Raw genomic sequence first — 19280 nt, forward strand, 5'->3', positions numbered from 1 at the left:
TTCTTCTAGGTCTATTTTACTTCAACAATATTATTTAAACAACCAAAACTCAGCATAATAAACTTAAATCAAGAGAAAGGCACACAAGGAGTCGAGAAAGCTTATAGTCATTTCTTTCCAAATTTATGAGAAGACAAAACCTATGCTCTCATAGTCTCGTGGCAACATACGGCAAAAGTAGTGTGTATGTGATCAATGATTATTGGTTAAAAGGAAAGAAAGAAAACACATTCATCATAGGCAATACAAGTTCATATTACACTTGCAGCATTGTTTTAGCCAATAGTGAGCACTAACGGAATGCATTAATACTCCTAGAACTGAGAAACCACGCAATTAAACAAATAGATTCATAAAAATTAATTAGAGCTACATTCAAGCCAGAAATAACATCAACAAAGAAAAGTAACAAGTTAACTTTCCTTCCACCAGTGGCTTTGTAAGCAGTTTCCAACTTGGTTTTAAGGCCATCCATCAGCTTGTCAATTTTGCCAACACCAGCAAAAATAAGGCACATAGTTATGCCGAAGGGGATTAGTTTCCTTCCTTGATAATTGAAAGGTGGAATACCCTTGGAAAACCACTAAACAAATAAATAAATCACTGATTAAACTTGATATTATGCTGAAGGGGCCGAGCAATTTACCTATTGCTTTGCCTGAAGTCATAACCATAACCAAGCAATGTGGTTCCTTTCTTGTAGCCACACCCAACAAGCATGTCAATCATATCATGGAAATGATACACCTCAGTCAAATGTATACATTTTGTAAACTACAACAACATTTCACATAATAGCGGAAAATCAAATCAAATCACTTAATTAAAATTCCTAAAAATAACAAAAAATAAAACAGGTTATGTTGAACTGTTGATTATTTGTTTAATCAATTAACAATTGAATAAATTACCAAGGATGGATCTAGAATATCAATTGTATAGAGGCCATGATCATTTTCAGGGACCATAATATCAGATTTCTGGTCAAGTGTTTCAGTGTAACCTAAAAAGTTGAACACAATCTGACTCGGAATCAGAACTAATCAAGTTTATCAGAACATAACATGTATCGTTTTGAGTACAAATTTGAAAATTTTACTCTAAAAACAAGCTGATAGAATCACGAAGCTCCATTTCCATTTTCAATTAATCCTAGCTTTTAAGAAATGTTTTGATTTGGAGGAAATAGGTGAAACTTACGAAAAAGGATTGATAAAAAGGGCAGAAGAGAGCTTTAGACGAGTAATGATTTAATTGCTGATAGAAAGCTCCATGATTTGCTGACACAAGCAGCAGAAGCAAACCAACAAGCTGGGAGCCTCGCCAGAATGTTCTGAAGAAGGTCCTCGTTCACCGAACCAAAACTTCCACCATTTTCGTTGGCTGAGAAGGCGGTAGAGTAGATGAGAAGAGATGATAGAGGAAGGAGGGCAGAGACTGGCGGCACGGAGGAAGGAAAGGCGGCCTCCGTTGGCTGACCGACACGATGAGTAATGAGCACCAAGGGAGTGTGAACGCCTGCAAAGACGGGTTAGGGGAGACGACGGAGGGAGCGCCGGCAGACGAGAGAGTTCAAGTGACGCCGATGAGCTCTATCTGAGTGTTAGGGTTTTCAGAGCATTGGCGTAATAGTGTTACAGCCTTACAGGGGAGAAGAGAAGAAGCTAAGTCTAATGAGTGATGAATTAGTAGCGCATTTGGGACTTAGTAGTTTCTTTTTTTTAAGAAACCTTTTCGCCACGCTTTTTTAGGGGTGCTAATAGAGTTTTATTGGAAATGGGGACGCTTTAAAAATGTACCAAGATAAAAAAAAATTTGCCGCGCTTTAAAAGTGTCTCTGTTTTTGTCTACGGCTACACTTTTGAAGCGTGGCAAAAAAAAGCCTGACCAAATCTCAAATCAATTGCCACCCTTATAAAAGCGTGGCCATAGACCCTTTTCGCCACACTTTTTAACCATAGCAAGAAAAATGTGGCCAAATCTCTAATCAATCGCCACCCTCATAAAAGCGTGGCTATTGACCACTTTTGGCCACGCTTTTAAAGAGTGGCAAGAAAAAAGCGTGGCCATAGGACTTTTTTCTTGTAGTGTCATTTATTTTAAATTCATTAAATACTTTTCAAAATATAACCTCTCATTAGAAATAATCAAATAAAACTCATTCTCAAGTTTACTAACTGGAAAAATAGACAAAAGTACACCTGAATTTTCACACGGAGTACAGATGTACTCTTCAATTTTTTAATGAGTCATTTGCACACATGAATATAAAATTCCGTTGTCAATTTTACCCTTCCGTGACCTGAGTAAATTTTCTAGCGGTGGTGGAAGCCAGGTGGCACAGTATTGTATGATGTGGCCAATTTGAGGTGACACTGTGGAAAATAGAAATATTCATTATGAAATATGTTGAATTTTTTTTTTTAAAAAAGAAAAAGTTTTACAAGTCTCTTCATTATCTTCGTTTTCATATTTCAGTGTTGAATGAAAACATGCCCTAGCAGAGAGTAAGCATAGTAAATTTCTGAGCACTTCGTAGTTCGTTCATTGCAGTTTGTTATTTGCATTACATTCTGAAGGCAAAAGCGGTAAGGCAAGAAGCGTGGAAGTCCAAACGCAAGCTTGTGCGAAGGAGGAGAGTTCAGAATCAGACGTGATCAAAAGGTAATGCTTCTGTCTTTCACATGTATCTGTGTTATGATATGAAAATGCATCAATTTAGCTATTCTATAGTTTGATAGAGGAATTTTTGATAAACAGATGGCAAATCATATAACCTTTGTGTATCATCAAGGGAAGATTTGAGAGAAATATAAATGGGGTTCTAAAATATATTGGAGGGGAGGTTGCTGTAATTCCTAGGGTGAATGTGGAAACTCTGAATACATTTTTTATGGTGGGGTTATTTAAGGATTTGGGGTATGTCTTATTCAAAGATTTTTACTGGGCTGAGAATGAGGTATCGAATGATTTGCATTTAATTAGGCGTGACAGTGATGTAGTCCGAATGTATGAATTTGGTATTCAGAATGGAAGAATATGCCATGTTTATTAGGATCATATTGTTGATTTACCTGAGGAAGTTGAAGTGGTAGACATTGTAGATGATGAGCCATGCCCAATTACAGATACCGTTGAACAATCTACACCACAAGAAACCCCAAAAAGAAGAAGTAAGATGGCAATCCACAAAAAGCCTACCCCGAAAAAGTTGTATGTTAAGAAGGCCAATAAAGAAAACGAAATCAACCAAAGTTGCAATGAAACTCAGAACCCAGCATCTCCCAATCCTTCTCCTACAACCCAACCAATGTCACATTCCGAAATCCCAAACATCAACCGAAACACGACCCAGCAGCAAAGTGAAGCAGAAGTCCCACCTCCTAATAATTCACAGCAAGAAGGTCAGAATGATGTGCCCACCTAACAATCTAAGAACAGTCAGAAGAATAGAAGAGTATTATATAAGAGGCCAGCACCGACTGGTCAAAGGTTTGTTCAAAGAGGAAGGAATGAGGCATCAAAGATATTTGTTCCTCATGTGGAGCCTGATTCCTCTAATTCAGATAATGATAGTGACTCCGACCCTGACTACTATCGGTATGAATCTAAAGATTTACACAGTCCAATGTCATCCGATTGTGAGGATGATTATGATAGTGAATAAGGTGTGTGGCCTCAGGAAAATCCAATAGCACCATTTGGCCAAGTTCATCTGGAGCTTGGGATGGAGTTTGCTACCATGGATGAGTTTAAGAGCTCCGTGAGGAAGTACAATATTCAAATAGGAAGAAGCATCAAGTTTAGCATTTTCAAAGACGAGCCACCGCAACCACTGGCACAAGCACGAGGTATATTCTTCCTTCGTTGAGACTGTGACATTTTCATACATTAGAGTTTACAAACCATTGTTACAACAGAAAGGATGAAGATGTATAAAGGAAAATGAAGAGGTTGAAGGAATAATTTTTTTTCCACCATGTCTTAGGGTTCATATGGTTCGAAGAAATTAGAGAATGAAGAGGATGAACCGTGATTTCATTATTCCCTTTTCTTATATTTATTTCAACAAATTTCATAATGAATATTTTTATTTTCCACAGTGTCACCTCAAATTGGCCACATCATACAATACCGTGCCACCTCGCCTCCACTATCGCCTGAAAATTTACTCATGTCACGGAAGGGTAGAATTGACAATGGAGTTTTATATTCATGTGTACAAATGACTCATTAAAAAATTGAGGAGTACATCTGTACTCCGTGTGAAAATCCGGGTGTACTTTTGTCTATTTTTCCTTACTAACTTCCCAAAGATTCAAAAATCATCTCTCTTTCCCATTTAAATTCAAAATAGTATAATTCTTTTTAAATAAAACTCAAATAATATAACTTTCCGAATTCAAATCTTCTAAAATAACTTTTCAAATAAGCCTCAGATTTTATAAAATTTTGGCATTACCTCCCCTAAAACTCGGACTTAGCTACCCTTACGGGTTCTCTCTTTCTCAACAATTCATCTACCTTTTCTTAGCAAGTATCAGATAAAAGGGTTCTCAATCAATCACAAAATCCATAATTCGTAGTTCCCACGTAATCCATCAATCCAACTTCAAACACATCAATTCATGAATTATATTAATCAAAAGACTAACAATTCCTCGTTTCCAAATATTCAAACACATTAACACCCAAAAATTCAGCTTCATATATGTTCCAATTATTACAAATTATCTCTATTCTTTTAAAATAACTGCATTAGTTTACAATTTAGATTTTAAAGAATTAATTTAACAATCGATTTATGATCTCTTTACAATTCACAAGTTCAAACCCAGCTTATCAAAAATCAATTCAACGTCCAATGTACTGCTAACAAGCAAAATCAGAATCCCAACAAACATTCACCAAGCAATCCTCAATTCATACGTTACTATAACCAAAGCATGAAACATGATGTATTTATAGCTAGTCCAACTAATCAGATTATGTAAAATAATCAAACCACTGATCATTATCATAACAACCACAAAAGTAGTTACAGTCCATAGCCATAATCAGAATCAATAAATCATGACACAGGAAATTAGTCCAGCCATTATAGAACTATTTATATAATCTTAAAGTTGCTATTCTATTTCAGAAAATCAGGTTCTCAAGACAATTTAATCCCTTAAATTCCAATCCTTCAATAATCACCAAAGCCAATTTCAACCAGTCACAAGTCAATTTCATAGCTATTCTAATTTATCAGATAACTAAAATCAACAAGCACTTATTCTCAATAATCAAAATACAGCCACAACTCAACCAATTCAGCATAATAAAATTAGAATTTTCAACAATTCCATCAAAATCAGAAAACCAAAATCAGTCACAGCCGCTAACCAAAATTAATCTTATCCATTAATCACTCGCAACAACAAAACCCAGTAACATTCATAGCCATAACCTAAACTCAATAAACTAATTGAAACACTAGAACATCATCTTGATACCAAACTTAATCCAAATTTCACAACCTCAAACTAAGTTTATTTCAATCAACTAATCACACAATATTTATAAATTATTTGCAATTATTCATTAAAATTCATTGGCATTCATAAATTAAAAACGGTTTATTTTAAATAAAATCTCCTACCTCAATGTCGCAACTTGCGAAAATTAAACGCGATGAACCCCTTCTGTTTTTTTTTTTTATTTTCAACTTGCATCAGCAATAATAGCATCAACATCCACCGGTGTTTATAGCAGTAACGGCATCAACCAACCCATTCTGTTCCCTTAGCAGCCACAGTGGTGGTTCTAGGAAGCTCTGGTGGCAGTGGAAGGCCTCAGTGTCAGCCTAACGGCGATGGTAATGGCTCATAATAGATCTAGAGCAAGGCCAGAGCAACAAAACCAACAGTTCCAATAGCGGCAGTGGCATCTTTTCAGATTCCAGAAACTAGAAGCAGAGGCAGAACTGGCAAGCCATCCTCATTCAGCGGTGGCTTGGTCAGATGCGGCAGCAGCAGAGTGCGACAACGGCAGCGATGGCTTCGCACAGTGACGATGTCTTCCCTCTTTCCCATGAACTCGACGGCTTCACTCTCTTCTCGATGGCAGCGAGCTCGCAGCAATGGTTGGACGGCGACGGATCTGACAGGAATGGGACCCTCGATGGCGACGGACGCAACAGAGCTGGCAGCGGCAGAGTGCAACGACTCCACTTCTTCCTCGCGTTATCGCTGGCTCGCGGCGCCCTCTCCTCTCGAACAGGTCTACTTGACAGCAGCGGTAGTACATCGTCCTCCTCTCTGCATCAGCGTCAAAGGCATGTTCCAAGATAGCGGCAGTGACAGCAGACAGTAGCGGTGTCCTCTTACTCGAGCTCTCCCTCTCTGCATCACTCTCCTCTCTCTAATTTTCCATTTCTGAAGTTTGTTACATTGAAAGGGATGAAAGAGGGTGGGGTGTGGCTGAGTATGGTGACAGAGGTTAGGGTTAGGGTTTCTCAATTAATTTGGGAATTAGGGTTTCTGACTTAATTTCGGAATTAGGATTAGAAATTAGGGATTTTATAAAGGAATATGGATAATTATGAATAGATATCTATCAAACAATAGATAGTCGTGGTTTCATCTCCGACATGGCCACCTCTCTGTATTTCACGTTGGTTCCAGTCCTAGGTGGCGCCTCTCCTCCATGGTGGCATCTCCTCCAGCGTGGCTTTTCGTCTTCAGGGGGTGCATGTGCTCCTCTGTCAAATTACCATCAGTCATCTGTTTCATCTCCTCGCTCACGCAACCTACCTTCCCTTTCAGCGAGTCTTTCACGTAACCTGCCTTCTCCATAGATTTCTTTGAACAAGTAATGATTACTTGGAACCCTAGGAGCTTTGCTTTCTTCTCCTTACTGTGCCCTACGAAATTCTGTTTAGGAGCCCTATTTTGCTGGGAGTTTGGTTCGTCGCCGTTCATCCAGCTTAGCCATTTTCCAGTGGAGGCTCAAATCGAAGATCTCCGATCAATCAATCAGGTTTGTTAATCCCTATTTTCCTCTTCATCCTATTTCTTTTCCTTCGTTGTGTACATTCTTCTGATCAATCTTGGTTACTGTTGTAGGGTTAACCCAGATTCAATTGTCTAGGGTTTAAGGAATTCCTAATTATGTAAATTGTGATCATTTTTTGTATCTGTTCCATGGTTAATTGAGATTCTATTGTTTAGGGTTTCTGAAATTTCTAATTGTGCAAATTGTGATCATGTTTGGTATCTGTTCGTTGGTTAGGTGAGATTTTATTGTGTAGGGTTTGTGAAATTCCTAATTTTGCAAATTCGGGTCATTTTTGGTATCTGTTCCACTGTTATTCCAGATCTTATTGTGTAGGGTTTGTGAAAATTGTAATTTGGAAATTGTGTATGTGACTTGGTTTGTGTGTGGGTTCATGTTGTTAGTTACATTCTTTCCCAGTTGTTGTTAACGTTGAGTATGGTCTATGAATCTATTTCATCTTCTTCATTTCCTTATTTAGAATTTCATGTGATTATCAATTCTCCTTTTCCTATCTCTTGAATTATTTGTTGCATGTGGTTTGTCTATTTCATCAAAATTTGAGATTTTATAATCATTATAAAGATTGTCTTTTTACTTACCTTGTTTTATATTTATGGATCATGGATTTGATTTTTTGAATGATTGTCTAGGTATGTGGTTTCTACCTAATCCACTTTTTCCATGATGATGTGATTGACAGAGTTTTTTTAGCAAAGTCAATTTATAGACCCAGTTTCTCCTATTCAAGTTTTGCATTCCCAATTTCATTCTCTCCTATTCAAGTTTTGCATTCTAATTTCCATTCTGCTTTAGTAATGTTTATGTATTGTTTGGGCTGAATCTAGCAATTTCTAATTTTAATCTCCATTCAGAAGTAAAATTTATCGACCTAGCTTCTTCTATTCAAGTTTTGGATTCCCAATTTGATTCTCTCCTATTCAACTTTTGTATTCCAATTTCCATACGCATTTACTAATCCGTTTGAATTGTTTGCACTGAATGTAGCAATTTATAAGTTTTTGCTGCATTCAGAATCAAAATTCTCTTATTTATGTTTGATGTAAAATTTTATGAAGAACTTAAATAATTATATTGATGAAACCTTTTGTTAGTCAAGTCACTTGCATTTCAATTCTTTATTTGTTATGCAAAAAAGTGTTGTATATTTCACCTCTTTCATACAAGTAGAGCTAATTGTCATGCATTTGTGTGCTTTATTTAATTATATCCAAAGTAGACCCATTAAATCCTATTGAAAATTGATGAATCTATTTTTCAACAAATCTATTAAGTTTAGATCAAGTGAATTGGTGGTTGCATGTGGGCTGTGTGAATCATGATGAGGGAATGGGTTTTGTATCTAATCTATTCTATTGGTAGTGATGTGATTGACAAGAATTAATGTATAGCTTGCTAGTTGTTTCTTTATATATTTTGAATTGATTTTAGGTCAATTTCATTCCATTTTTTTATTGTTTGTATAAAAGAACTTTTTGGCTAACTAGGAATTCCCTCCTCCAAATACCTATACGTTGATTAGGTTATCTTCCCTTGAATATCTGTTCTGCACAAAAAATGATGTTCTGCCATACATTCTTCACTGAAAATATGTGTATCCCTATCAAGGTATGGGGTTTCTATATATTTGGTCAGTGGTGATATGATTGATAAGAAGGAAGTGGCTTTCTCACAATCAAATGGCATCGCTCCATTATTTGTGTTACTAGGAAATTCTCTTCTAGGTAGTGTATTTGATGAGTGGTGATGTGATTGATACCAATTGATTGATAGCGGTGATTTATTTGCATTTTGAAGAAACCTTTTGTTAGTCAAGTCACTTGCATTTGAATTCTTTATTGGTTATGCAAAGAGTGCTGTATATTTCACCTGTTGCATAGAAGTAGAGTTGATTGTCATGAATTCTTGTGCTTCTTTGATAAAGGAATATGCTTTTGCCACTCCCATTCAAGTTTTGCATTCCCAATTTCATTCTGTCCTGTTCAGGTCTTGACAGAAATTGATGTATAGCCTGCTGGTCATTTATTTATTTTTTAAGTTCAACTGAATTGCATTATATTTTTTTGGTGTTTGTGAAAAAATTATTTTAGATATCAGCTGTTGGATGGACATACTCTTTGCCCTGAACTTAAGAGGCTCATTGAGAAAAGAATGGCCTTTTGCGACTAAAATGGCTTCATGGTATTGTTTATCTAACTATCACATCTCTTTATCCAAAGAAAAATCTATCCAGCAGCTGGTCTTCCCATGAAAATGTCTTCTGCACACATTATAAGGTCGTGCTATATATTCTTCATTGGAAATTTGGGAATCAATATCAAGGTATAAGGTTTCAATCTCACCCACTTCTTGAATGTTGATGTGATTGACAGATTTTTATTGATGTTTATCTATACTTTATTTTTCCATTGATTTGCTGTTTCCAATGTATCCCTACCTAAGACATTTACCAACTCTCATTTTCATGAGTAAAATCATTGTTTGGGGTAGTTGATGATTGCCTTCCCTATGGTGTAATGACATGTAGGTGCACTGTAGTAGGTATGGTGTGATATCTCGTTTTTTGGTCCCTATTTCTTGATTTCTTGAAAGTTTCACTTATTTTTCCTTTTTTTGTGTTGGTTCAGGTTTTGCTCCTATGATTAGTTGTCTCTATGCCATTGAATGGAGATGCATATGGACTCAGATTTTATTTTTCCTCCATTTTCATCCTCAATTTGAATTCAAAAAGGTGAGCTTGTGTGTTGGTTTTTTTCTATAAAAGGATTGTTGGTGGACCACATTCAATGCATAAACATTCTGCTCTGTTCTATTTCCTCCTAAGCTCTATCTATTTCAGAATTTTAGAATTTTTCTGTTTACATTTTGATCTATTTCATCAACTCTATTTATCTCCTTTCTTTTTACTGCAATGCCTCATCTATTTGATATGATTTCTAAGATGCATCCTCCTAGAGAGGCTTGGAGGCTGAAAGTTAGGGTTCTAAGGCTTTGGGTTGTACCCTCTTTTGGTAACCATGAGGTTTCTAACTCAATGGAGATGATTCTCCTTGATGAGCATGTTAGCCCCTATTAGCTTCTCTTTTAAATATGATGTTACTTGTTTTTTAAATTTTCAACTTTAAATTATGTGTTTCACTAATCTGATTTTGTTCTTTTGTTGGATTTCTAGTGTGGAAAAATTCAAGCTACGGTTAAGAAACCACTCCTTAATAGGTTTAGGGATCATATAGTTGAGGGTCAAGTTTATAGAATGGCATACTTTACTGTTGTGTCAAATCATGGTAGTTATAGAGCAACTTCTCATGAATTCAGATTGGTTTTCCTTCACCAAACTACTGTTGTAGCTATTGATGAAGATGTTATCCCTAAGACTTGTTTCAACATATTTCTTTTTTCTGAGCTCCTGAACATGACCTAAGATTATGATTTTTTAGTTGGTGTGTCTATCTTCTTTGTCTGCTGTTATTGAAGTTTTTTAACAAATGCTTTGAATATTTAATAGGTTGTGTTTATTTGGAATAGATGTCATTGGTCTTTTAACTTCAGTCGAAGAAGAGAAAGAATATGCAAAAGAGGAAAAATTTGTGAAAATGATTGTGCTGGAATTAACTTCAAAAGAGTATATTGATTGAGTCATTCCTGCTGGTTTCTCTTTATGTTTAAATCAATTTTTCTCCTTATTTTCTGTTTCATTCTTTGTCATGTTTTGAGTTTCATTCTTACGGTGCGATGTGCATTATTTGGGGACTATGTTAATCAAGTAAATCATTTCCTTGCCTCTGGCTATGTGGAGCAGCCTGTTGTAGTCATTCAACTTGCAAAAGTCAAGTTCTTTAGGGGTATATTGTTTGTTTTCTATACATCTCATTGCTGCTCTAGTTGTTGTCTCCAGCAAACTTTTGCTACACTCTTTCTGTGTTGCTGTGTAGGTCAAGTAGGCCTTCAAAATGTCATGTATGCCACTCAAATATTATTTAATCCTGATCTCTCCGAAGTTGTTGAGTTCATGCAGAGGTTAGCATGGTTTATTTTGTTGATTTTTATTATATTGTTTATTTACAACTAATCTGAGGTAACAAGTACAAGTATTTGGATAATTTTTTTTAGTATGGTTGAGCAAGGTGTCAATGGTACCCAGCCACTGTTTATTGCAAATGAGGGTAAATTGTCTCCTTGGAAGATGATTTAATGCGTTTAACTAGAAAATGCACTATTGAAGAGCTTCAACAATGAGGTTATCTTCCTTTGAGGTAGTTGTGTCTATGTTTATTTTATACACAAATGAACTGAAAAAGAAAAGCAAACAAAAATTTCCAGATCTGTTTTTTCATTCATATTATTAACAAATTCTAAAATGCCATTTGGATAGGAGGGTTCTTTTATCATTTTTGGTACAATCCAATGTATTGTTGAAGATGGAGGTTGGTGGTATTCTGCTTGTGTGTGTCAAAAGGGTATCTATCCTCAAAATGGTGCATATTACTATGATTTCTGTTTGAAGCATATAACTAATGTCACTCCAAGGTCAGAAATTTTGTTCAAAATGTATTTTCATTTTGTCTTATGGATTGTTTGTAAAAATAATATTTCTTGGTATTATTTTTTCTGAATCATTGTGTTCATTTTTTTCCTCTCTGTAGATTTAAACTTAAAATAACAGTTGATGATCATAGTGGGGAGGGTATTTTCCTCCTCTTTGATCGTGAGGCATCTTATTTGCTTAAGAAATCATGTGCTGACTTGTTTACTGAGGTTCAAAGAGATGCAAGTGTATGTTCTTAGTTTTCTTTTGTGTGTTGTTCACTTTATGGGATGTGATATGTGTTATTTAAACTCTGTATTCCTTATGGTCTATTCTTTCAAAATAGCTTGTATGTGGGGATACTTATCCTCCGATATTCCAAGGGCTCATTGGAAAGAAGTTACTGCTGAAGGTTGATACCAAAGGTGTCCCACATGATACATTTTATGGCACTTTCCGAGTTAGGAGAATATGTGATGATCCCACCATTATTGCCATGTTTGAACTTCCCAATTATGATGCTGATGACGAGTCTACTCCAAAACGGTTACATATACATATAATTATCCTTAGATTGTGTAAATTCATGTTTTGTTCCTTCTTTTTTTATTCTGCTGTGGTAAATTTTTCTTATGGTGTAATGTATCTTTAAACTCTTATGCCATGTGAATAGGATCCTGATTTATACAAATCTGTTTCGTGTGGAAAAGGGGATATTGGTATTAAGGAGGAGTCATCAAAGACTTGTATCAAAAGTGAAAAAGTTGCTGGTGAGTGTTGTGGGATTTTATTTAAATCACCAGTTCTTATAGATTTTCTGGCTGAAAAACAGTCTGTTGTTTCTAGAGGGACTGAGTTTGCTGCCTTAGTCAATGGTGAAGATGGGAAAGATGAGAAAACACCCAGCAATGATACTGTTAGTGATGATCTTTCCGTTGAACTGGATATATTGCTTAGCTCACCAGAAAAGGAAACTCAGGTTCTGTTATATAAAATTTTTTTCTGCTTCCTATGTGTGCTATTTCTAAATGGATTTTACAACCTTGAGTGAGTTTCATAGGTTTTGTTATTTTGTTTGTCATAGGAGGTGCTGTCCCACGTTCTCCATGCACGTTGCCAATATGAAGAAAAGCTTACTCATGAAAATGATGTTGTCACCTCCAAGGGCAAGAGGAATTTGAATCCCCAATTTGAAGAGGCGGCTACTGTTGCAGATGGGCGTGGGTCCAAGGTTGCCAAGGTTAATAGGGTGTGATTGAAGGTGTGGAATTGAGCTGCTATGTGTAGGTGTAAGTATTTTATATAATATATTTATAAGTGTTTAAGAAGGCTTGTGATTCCAAATAGATCCAAATGTAATCAGGCTGGTTGGATGCTATTTTGGTTTGACTTTTTTGGATTGTGTCCAACAAATAGAATTGTCAGATATAGGGGATTTCCTTTTGTGTTGGGTCGAGTTATGTGTCAAGTATGTCTATTCTCAACCCCTTCTTTTGTAATAGTGACTTTGCTAGGGATTGGACACATTTTCAATGTTCTAGCCTGTTTAGGTTACATACTAGGATATGTAGTCAGATGTTGGAATCATCCTTATCATAGGAGAGATAGCCATATATAATTGTTCATATCACTATCAATATTTTCATGAAATGCAGCAATTTTTATTTTTTATTTGTTTATTGTTGTACAACTTTATCTTTTCATGTCAATTAGTTATTGGTATTGATTAGAATACTTTATTTTTTCCTTTCTCCCTTATCAAAGCTTTGTATGGTTATGTAAGTTCTTTCTTGGTGTGTTTAGCTTTGATAAACTTAATGATGAATGGATAATTTATACGCTTTTTGGCATTGTTTTTAGATAGTTTTTAGTAGGATCTAGCTACTTTTTGGGATGTTTTTATTAGTTTTTATGCAAAATTCATATTTCTAGACTTTACTATGACTTTTTGTGTTTTTCTATGATTTCAGGTATTTTCTAGCTGAAATTGAGGGACCTGAGCAAAAATCTAATTCAGAGGCTGACAAAGGACTGCTGATGTTGTTGGATTCTGACCTCCCTGCACTCGAAGTGGATTTTCTAGAGCTACAAAACTCCAAATGGCACGCTCTCAATTGAGTTGGAAAGTAGACATCTAGGGCTTTCCAGAAATATATAATAATCCATACTTTGCTTGGGTTTTGACGATGCAAACTGGCATTCAAACGCCCCTTCGAAGTCAAAACGCCAGAACTGGCATAAAAGCTGGAGTTAAACGCCCAAACTGGCACAAAACCTGGCGTTTAACTCCAAGGAAGACCTCTACACGTGTAAAGCTCAATGCTCAGCCCAAGCACACACCAAGTGGGTCCGGAAGTGGATTTCTGCATCATTTACCTATTTCTGTAAACCCTAGTAGCTAGTTTCATTATAAATAGGATCTTTTACTATTGTATTTTCATCCGAGAATCTTTTGATCATCTTTTGATCTCTTGATCACATTTTGGGGGCTGGCCTCGCGGCCATGCCTACCTTCATCACTTATGTATTTTCAATGGTGGAGTTTCTACACACCATAGATTAAGGTGTGGAGCTCTGCTGTTCCTCGAGTATTAATGCAATTACTATTGTTCTTCTATTCAATTCATGCTTATTATTATTCTAAGATATCCACTCACACCTCAACCTGATGAATGTGATGATCTGTGACACTCATCATCATTCTCACCTATGAACGCGTGACTGACAACCACTTCCGTTTTACTTAAGATTGAGCGTGTATCTCTTGGCCTCCATTCCAAAAGATTGGAGTCTTCATGGTATAAGTGGTGCGCGGTCACGGCCTTCTTGGCCAAGTTCTTTCCTCCTCAGAAGTTGAGCAAGCTTAGAGTGGATGTTCAGACCTTCAGACAAAACGATGGTGAATCCCTCTATGAAGCTTGGGAAAGATACAAGCAACTGACCAAAAAGTGTCCTTCTGACATGCTTTCAGAATGGACCACATTAGATATATTATATGATGGTCTGTCTGAATTTCCAAGATGTCACTAGACCACTCTACAGGTGGATCCATTCACCTAAAGAAAACGCCTGCAGAAGCTCAGGAACTTATTGAAATGGTTGCAAATAACCAGTTCATGTATACCTCTGATAGGAATCCTGTGAGTAATGGAACGCCTCAAAAGAGGGGAGTTCTTGAAATTGATGCTCTGAATGCCATACTAGCTCAGAACAAAATATTGACCTAACAAGTCAATATGATCTCTCAGAGTCTGAATGGATTGCAAAATGCATCCAACAGTACTAAAGAAGCATCTTCTGAAGAAGAAGCTTATGATCCTGAAAACCTTGCAATGGCAGAGATAAATTACATAGGTGAAGCCTTTGGCAACACCTATAATCCTTCATGGAAAAATCATCCAAATTTTTCATGGAAGGATCAACAGAAGCAAGGCTTCAATAATAACAATGGTGGAAGAAACAGGTTTAGCAATAGCAAACCTTTCCCATCATCATCTCAGCAACAGACAGAGCATTCTGAGCAGAATCTTTCTAACTTAGCAAACATAGTCTCTGATCTATCTAAGGCCACTCTTAGTTTCATGACTGAAACAAGATCCTCCATTAGAAATTTGGAGGCACAAGTGGGCCAGCTGAGTAAAAGGGTTACTAAAACTCCTCCTAGCACTCTCCCAAGCAATACAGAAGAGAATCCCAAAGGAGAGTGCAAGGCCATTGATGTAATCAAAATGGCCGAAACCTTGAAGGAGGAGGAGGACAAAAACTCCAATGAGGAAGACCTTAAGGAACGTCCACCATTCAGTAAGGAGTGCCCTAATGAGGAACCAAAGGAATCTGAGGCTCATACAGAGACCATAGAGATTCTATTGGACTTCTTTTTACCATTCATGAGCTCTGATGATTATTCATCTTCTGAAGAGGATGAAGACATCGTTGAAGGGCAAGTTGCCCAATATTTAGGAGCAATCATGAAGTTGAATGCCAAATTATTTGGTTATGAGACTTGGGAAGGTGAACCTCCCTTGCTCACCAATAAAGTGAATACTTGGTTCAGCAAAATTTACCTCAAAAGAAATAGGATCCTGGTAAATTCTTAATACCCTATACCATAGGCACCATGACCTTTGAAAAAGCTCTGTGTGACTTGGGGTTAGGGATAAACATGCTGTCACTCTCTGTAATGGAGAAACTAGAAATCTTTGAGGTACATGTTGCAAAATTCTCACTAGAGCTGGCAGACAACTCTATGAAAAAGGCTTATGGACTAGTAGAGGACGTGCTAGTAAAGGTTAAAGGCCTTTACTTCCCTGCTGATTTCATAATCACAGACACTAGGAAGGACGAGGATGAATCCATCATCCTTGGAAGACCCTTCCTAGCCACAGTAAGAGCTATGATTGATGTTGACAGAGGAGAGTTGATCCTTCATGTGAATGAAGAATGCCTTGTAGTAAAGACTCAAGGTTCTCCATCTGTAACCATGGAGAGTAAGCATGAAGAGCTTCTCCCAATACAGAGTCAAACAGAGCCCCCACATTCAAACTCTAATTTTGGTGTTGGGAGGCCATAACCAAACTCTAAGTTCGGTGTTGAGAGATCTCAACCATACTCTGATCATCTGTGAGGCTCCATGAGAGCTCACTGTCAAGCTATTGACATTAAAGAAGCGCTTATTGGGAGGCAACCTAATTTTATTTTAATTTTATCTATATTATTTTGTTTTCTTTTAGGTTGATGATCATGTGAAGTCACAAAGACAATTGCAAAAATAAAGGAAAAAATCAAAAATAGCATTGAAAACAGCACACCCTGGAGGAAAGACTTATTGGCGTTTAAACGCCAGTAAGGGTAGCAAAATGGGCGTTTAAACGCCGAATCTGACACCTTTCTGGGCATTTAAACGCCAGAATATGGCACCAGACTCACGTTTAAATGCCAGAATAGGGCAACAAACTGGCATTTAGATGCCAGAACAGGAAGGAAAGCTGGCGTTTAAACGCCAGAACAGGGCAGCAAACTAGTGTTTAAACGCTAGAATTGCACTCTAAGGCGTTGTGAATGCCCAATTGGAGCAGGGATGAAGAATTCCTTGGCCCTTCAGGATCTGTAGACCCCACAGGATCTCCACTCCCCCACCTGTCACTCTCTCCCTCCATCTCCTCCATTCTCTTCTTCTTCCCATTCTTTCCTTCTTCTTTTGCTTGAGGATGAGCAAACCTTTTAAGTTTGGTGTGGTAAAAGCATTGCTTTTTGTTTTTCCATAACCATTTATGGCACCTAAGGCTGGAGAAACCTCTAGAAAGAGGAAAGGGAAGACAAAAGCTTCCACTTCCGAGTCATGAGAGATGGAGAGATTTATCTCAAGGGTCCATAACTCAGTAGTAGAGCACTTGACTGCACATCAAGAGAGTCCACTCATGAAGCTCAACAAGAGCATGAGGAATTCCATCATCAAGAAATCCCTGAGATACCTCAGGGGATACATTTTTCTTCACATAACTATTGGGAGCAACTAAGGATAGGAGCACCAAAATCACTAGGGATGAAGCAACAGAGGCAAGGAAGAGACATAAAGGAGCTCAAAAGCACTCCATAGGATTTTCAAGAGCACTCTATTTATTTTTCTGTTTTATGTTGTATGATCTATCTATGTTTGTGTCTTCACTACATGATCATTAGTGTCTAGTGTCTATGTCTTAAAGCTATGAATAACTCCATGAATCCTTCACCTCTCTTACACAAAAAATGTGCTTAATTACAAAAGAACAAGAAGTACTTGGATTTCAATTTTTATCTTGAAATTAGTTTAATTATGTTGATGTGGTGGCAATACTTTTTGTTCTCTGAATGAATGTTTGAATAGTGCATATTTTTTATCTTGTTGTTTATGAATGTTAACATTGTTGGATCTTGAAAGAATGATGAACAAAGTGAAATGTTATTGATAATCTGAAAAATCATGAAGTTGATTCTTGAAACAAGAAAAAGTAGTGAATGAGAAAGCTTGCGAAAAAAAAATAAAAAAAAATTTACAAAAAAAAGGAGAGAAAAGAAAAAGAAAAAGCAAGCAGAAAAAGCCAATAGCCCTTTAAACCAAAAGGCAAGGGTAAAAAGGATCCAAGGCTTTGAGCATTAATGGATAGGAGGGCCCAAGGAAATAAAATCCAGGCCTAAGCGGCTAAATCAAGTTGTCCCTAACCATGTGCTTGTGTCATGAAGGTCCAAGTGAAAAGCTTGAGACTGAGTGGTTAAAGTCGTGATCCAAAGCAAAAGAGTGTGCTTAAGAACTCTGGACACCTCTAACTGGGGACTTTAGCAAAGCTGAGTCATAATCTGAAAAGGTTCACCCAGTTATGTGTCTGTGGCATTTATGTATCCGGTGGTAATACTGAAAAACAAAGTGTTTAAGGTCACGGCCAAGACTCATAAAATAGCTGTGTTCAAGAATCAACATACTTAACTAGGAGAATCAATAACACTATCTAAAATTCTGAGTTCCTATAGATGCCAATCATTATAAACTTCAAAGGAAAAAGTGAGATGCCAAAACTGTTCAGAAGCAAAAACCTACAAGCCCCGCTCATCTAATTGGGACTAAGTTTCATTGATATTGTGGGATTCATTGTATATTCTCTTCTTTTTATCCTATTTTGTTTTCAGTTGCTTAGAGACAAGTAATAATTTAAGTTTGGTGTTGTGATGAGCGGATAATTTATACGCTATTTGGCATTGTTTTCAGGTAGTTTTTAGTAGGATCTAGCTACTTTTTGGGATGTTTTTATTAGTTTTTATGAAAAATTCATGTTTCTGGACTTTACTATGAGTTTGTGTGTTTTTCTGTGATTTCAGGTATTTTCTGGCTGAAATTGAGGGATCTGAGCAAAAATCTGATTTAGAGGCTGACAAAAGACTGTTGATGCTGTTGGATTCTGACCTCCCTGCACTCGAAGTGGATTTTCTAGAGCTACAAAACTTCAAATGATGCGCTCTTAAATGCGTTGGAAAGTAGACATCCAGGGCTTTCCAGAAATATATAATAGTCTATACTTTGCTCGAGTTTTGACGATGCAAACTGGCGTTCAAACGCTCCTTCTCTGCCCTATTCTGAAGTCAAAACGCCAGAACTGGCATAAAAGCTGGAGTTAAACGCCCAAACTGGCACCAAAGCTGGCGTTTAACTCCAAGGAAGACCTATACATGTGTAAAGCTCAATGCTCAGCCCAAGCACACACCAAGTGGGCCCGGAAGTGGATTTCTGCATCATTTACCTATTTCTGTAAACCCTAGTAGCTAGTTTCATTATAAATAGGACCTTTTACTATTGTATTTTCATTCGAGAATCTTTGATCATCTTTTGATCTCTTGATCATATTTTGGGTGCTGGCCTCGCGGCCATGCCTACCTTCATCACTTATGTATTTTCAATGGTAGAGTTTCTACACACCATAGATTAAGGTGTGGAGCTCTGCTGTTCCTCGAGTATTAATGCAATTACTATTGTTCTTCTATTCAATTCATGCTTATTCTTATTCTAAGATATCCACTCACACCTCAACCTGATGAATGTGATGATTCGTGACACTCATCATCATTCTCACCTATGAACGCGTGACTGACAACCACTTCCGTTCTACTTAAGATTGAGCGTGTATCTCTTGGCCTCCATTCCGAAAGATTGGAGTCTTTGTAGTATAAG

General features: G+C 36.9%; 2 protein-coding genes, 1 long non-coding RNA gene and 1 other non-coding gene across 10 annotated transcripts; 2 read left to right on the top strand and 2 right to left on the bottom strand.

Annotated features, from left to right (window-relative positions):
- Positions 1-2376: 2376 nt before the first annotated feature.
- On the bottom strand, positions 2377-6436 carry LOC140184700 (uncharacterized). Its single transcript, XR_011882111.1, has 4 exons — positions 5645-6436; positions 3251-3873; positions 3075-3143; positions 2377-2690 (listed from the first exon to the last, which is right to left on the bottom strand). It is a non-coding gene; the product is annotated as an uncharacterized lncRNA (long non-coding RNA).
- LOC112801575 (uncharacterized) lies at positions 5661-14206 on the top strand. Of its 7 annotated transcripts, none has more exons than XM_072237243.1 (12): positions 5661-6821; positions 6926-7023; positions 9150-9600; positions 9687-11076; positions 11170-11312; positions 11432-11586; positions 11703-11832; positions 11931-12130; positions 12258-12354; positions 12417-12563; positions 12669-12873; positions 13555-14206. In XM_072237243.1, exons 5-11 carry the CDS (start codon positions 11292-11294, stop codon positions 12837-12839), a joined length of 921 nt encoding a protein of 306 aa, XP_072093344.1. In that variant the 5' UTR covers positions 5661-6821; positions 6926-7023; positions 9150-9600; positions 9687-11076; positions 11170-11291; the 3' UTR covers positions 12840-12873; positions 13555-14206. The 7 variants fall into 7 exon arrangements, with proteins under 7 accessions (XP_072093344.1, XP_072093339.1, XP_072093343.1 ...); XM_072237238.1 differs by lacking the exon at positions 9150-9600 and having other exon boundaries at positions 9687-9790; positions 10992-11076; positions 11170-11315; XM_072237242.1 differs by lacking the exon at positions 9150-9600 and having other exon boundaries at positions 9687-9790; positions 10992-11076.
- LOC140173200 (replication protein A 70 kDa DNA-binding subunit A-like) lies at positions 9971-11251 on the top strand. The gene is made up of 6 exons (XM_072195958.1): positions 9971-10120; positions 10232-10436; positions 10585-10681; positions 10774-10901; positions 10992-11076; positions 11170-11251. The coding sequence occupies exons 1-6, from the start codon at positions 9971-9973 to the stop codon at positions 11249-11251; spliced, it is 747 nt and encodes a 248-aa protein (XP_072052059.1).
- Positions 14207-14443: 237 nt separating the features above from the next.
- On the bottom strand, positions 14444-14551 carry LOC112804585 (small nucleolar RNA R71). The gene has a single exon (XR_003203195.1). It is a non-coding gene; the product is annotated as a small nucleolar RNA R71 (small nucleolar RNA).
- Positions 14552-19280: the final 4729 nt, after the last annotated feature.

This window comes from Arachis hypogaea, chromosome 5 (assembly GCF_003086295.3).
Source record: "Arachis hypogaea cultivar Tifrunner chromosome 5, arahy.Tifrunner.gnm2.J5K5, whole genome shotgun sequence".
NCBI lineage: Eukaryota > Viridiplantae > Streptophyta > Magnoliopsida > Fabales > Fabaceae > Arachis > Arachis hypogaea.

Bases quoted from the DNA above. Each gene is read 5' to 3' on its own strand.
- LOC140173200 (XM_072195958.1), top strand. From the start codon at position 9,971: ATGCCTCATCTATTTGATATGATTTCTAAGATGCATCCTCCTAGAGAG. The intron at 10,121-10,231 runs GTTAGCCCCTAT...TTGGATTTCTAG, and splicing joins TGATTCTCCTTGATGAGCAT to TGTGGAAAAATTCAAGCTAC. The intron at 11,077-11,169 runs GTTAGCATGGTT...AATTTTTTTTAG, and splicing joins GTTGTTGAGTTCATGCAGAG to TATGGTTGAGCAAGGTGTCA.
- LOC112801575 (XM_072237238.1), top strand. From the start codon at position 11,292: ATGAGGTTATCTTCCTTTGAGGTA. The intron at 11,316-11,431 runs GTTGTGTCTATG...CCATTTGGATAG, and splicing joins GGTTATCTTCCTTTGAGGTA to GAGGGTTCTTTTATCATTTT. The intron at 12,564-12,668 runs GTTCTGTTATAT...TGTTTGTCATAG, and splicing joins CACCAGAAAAGGAAACTCAG to GAGGTGCTGTCCCACGTTCT.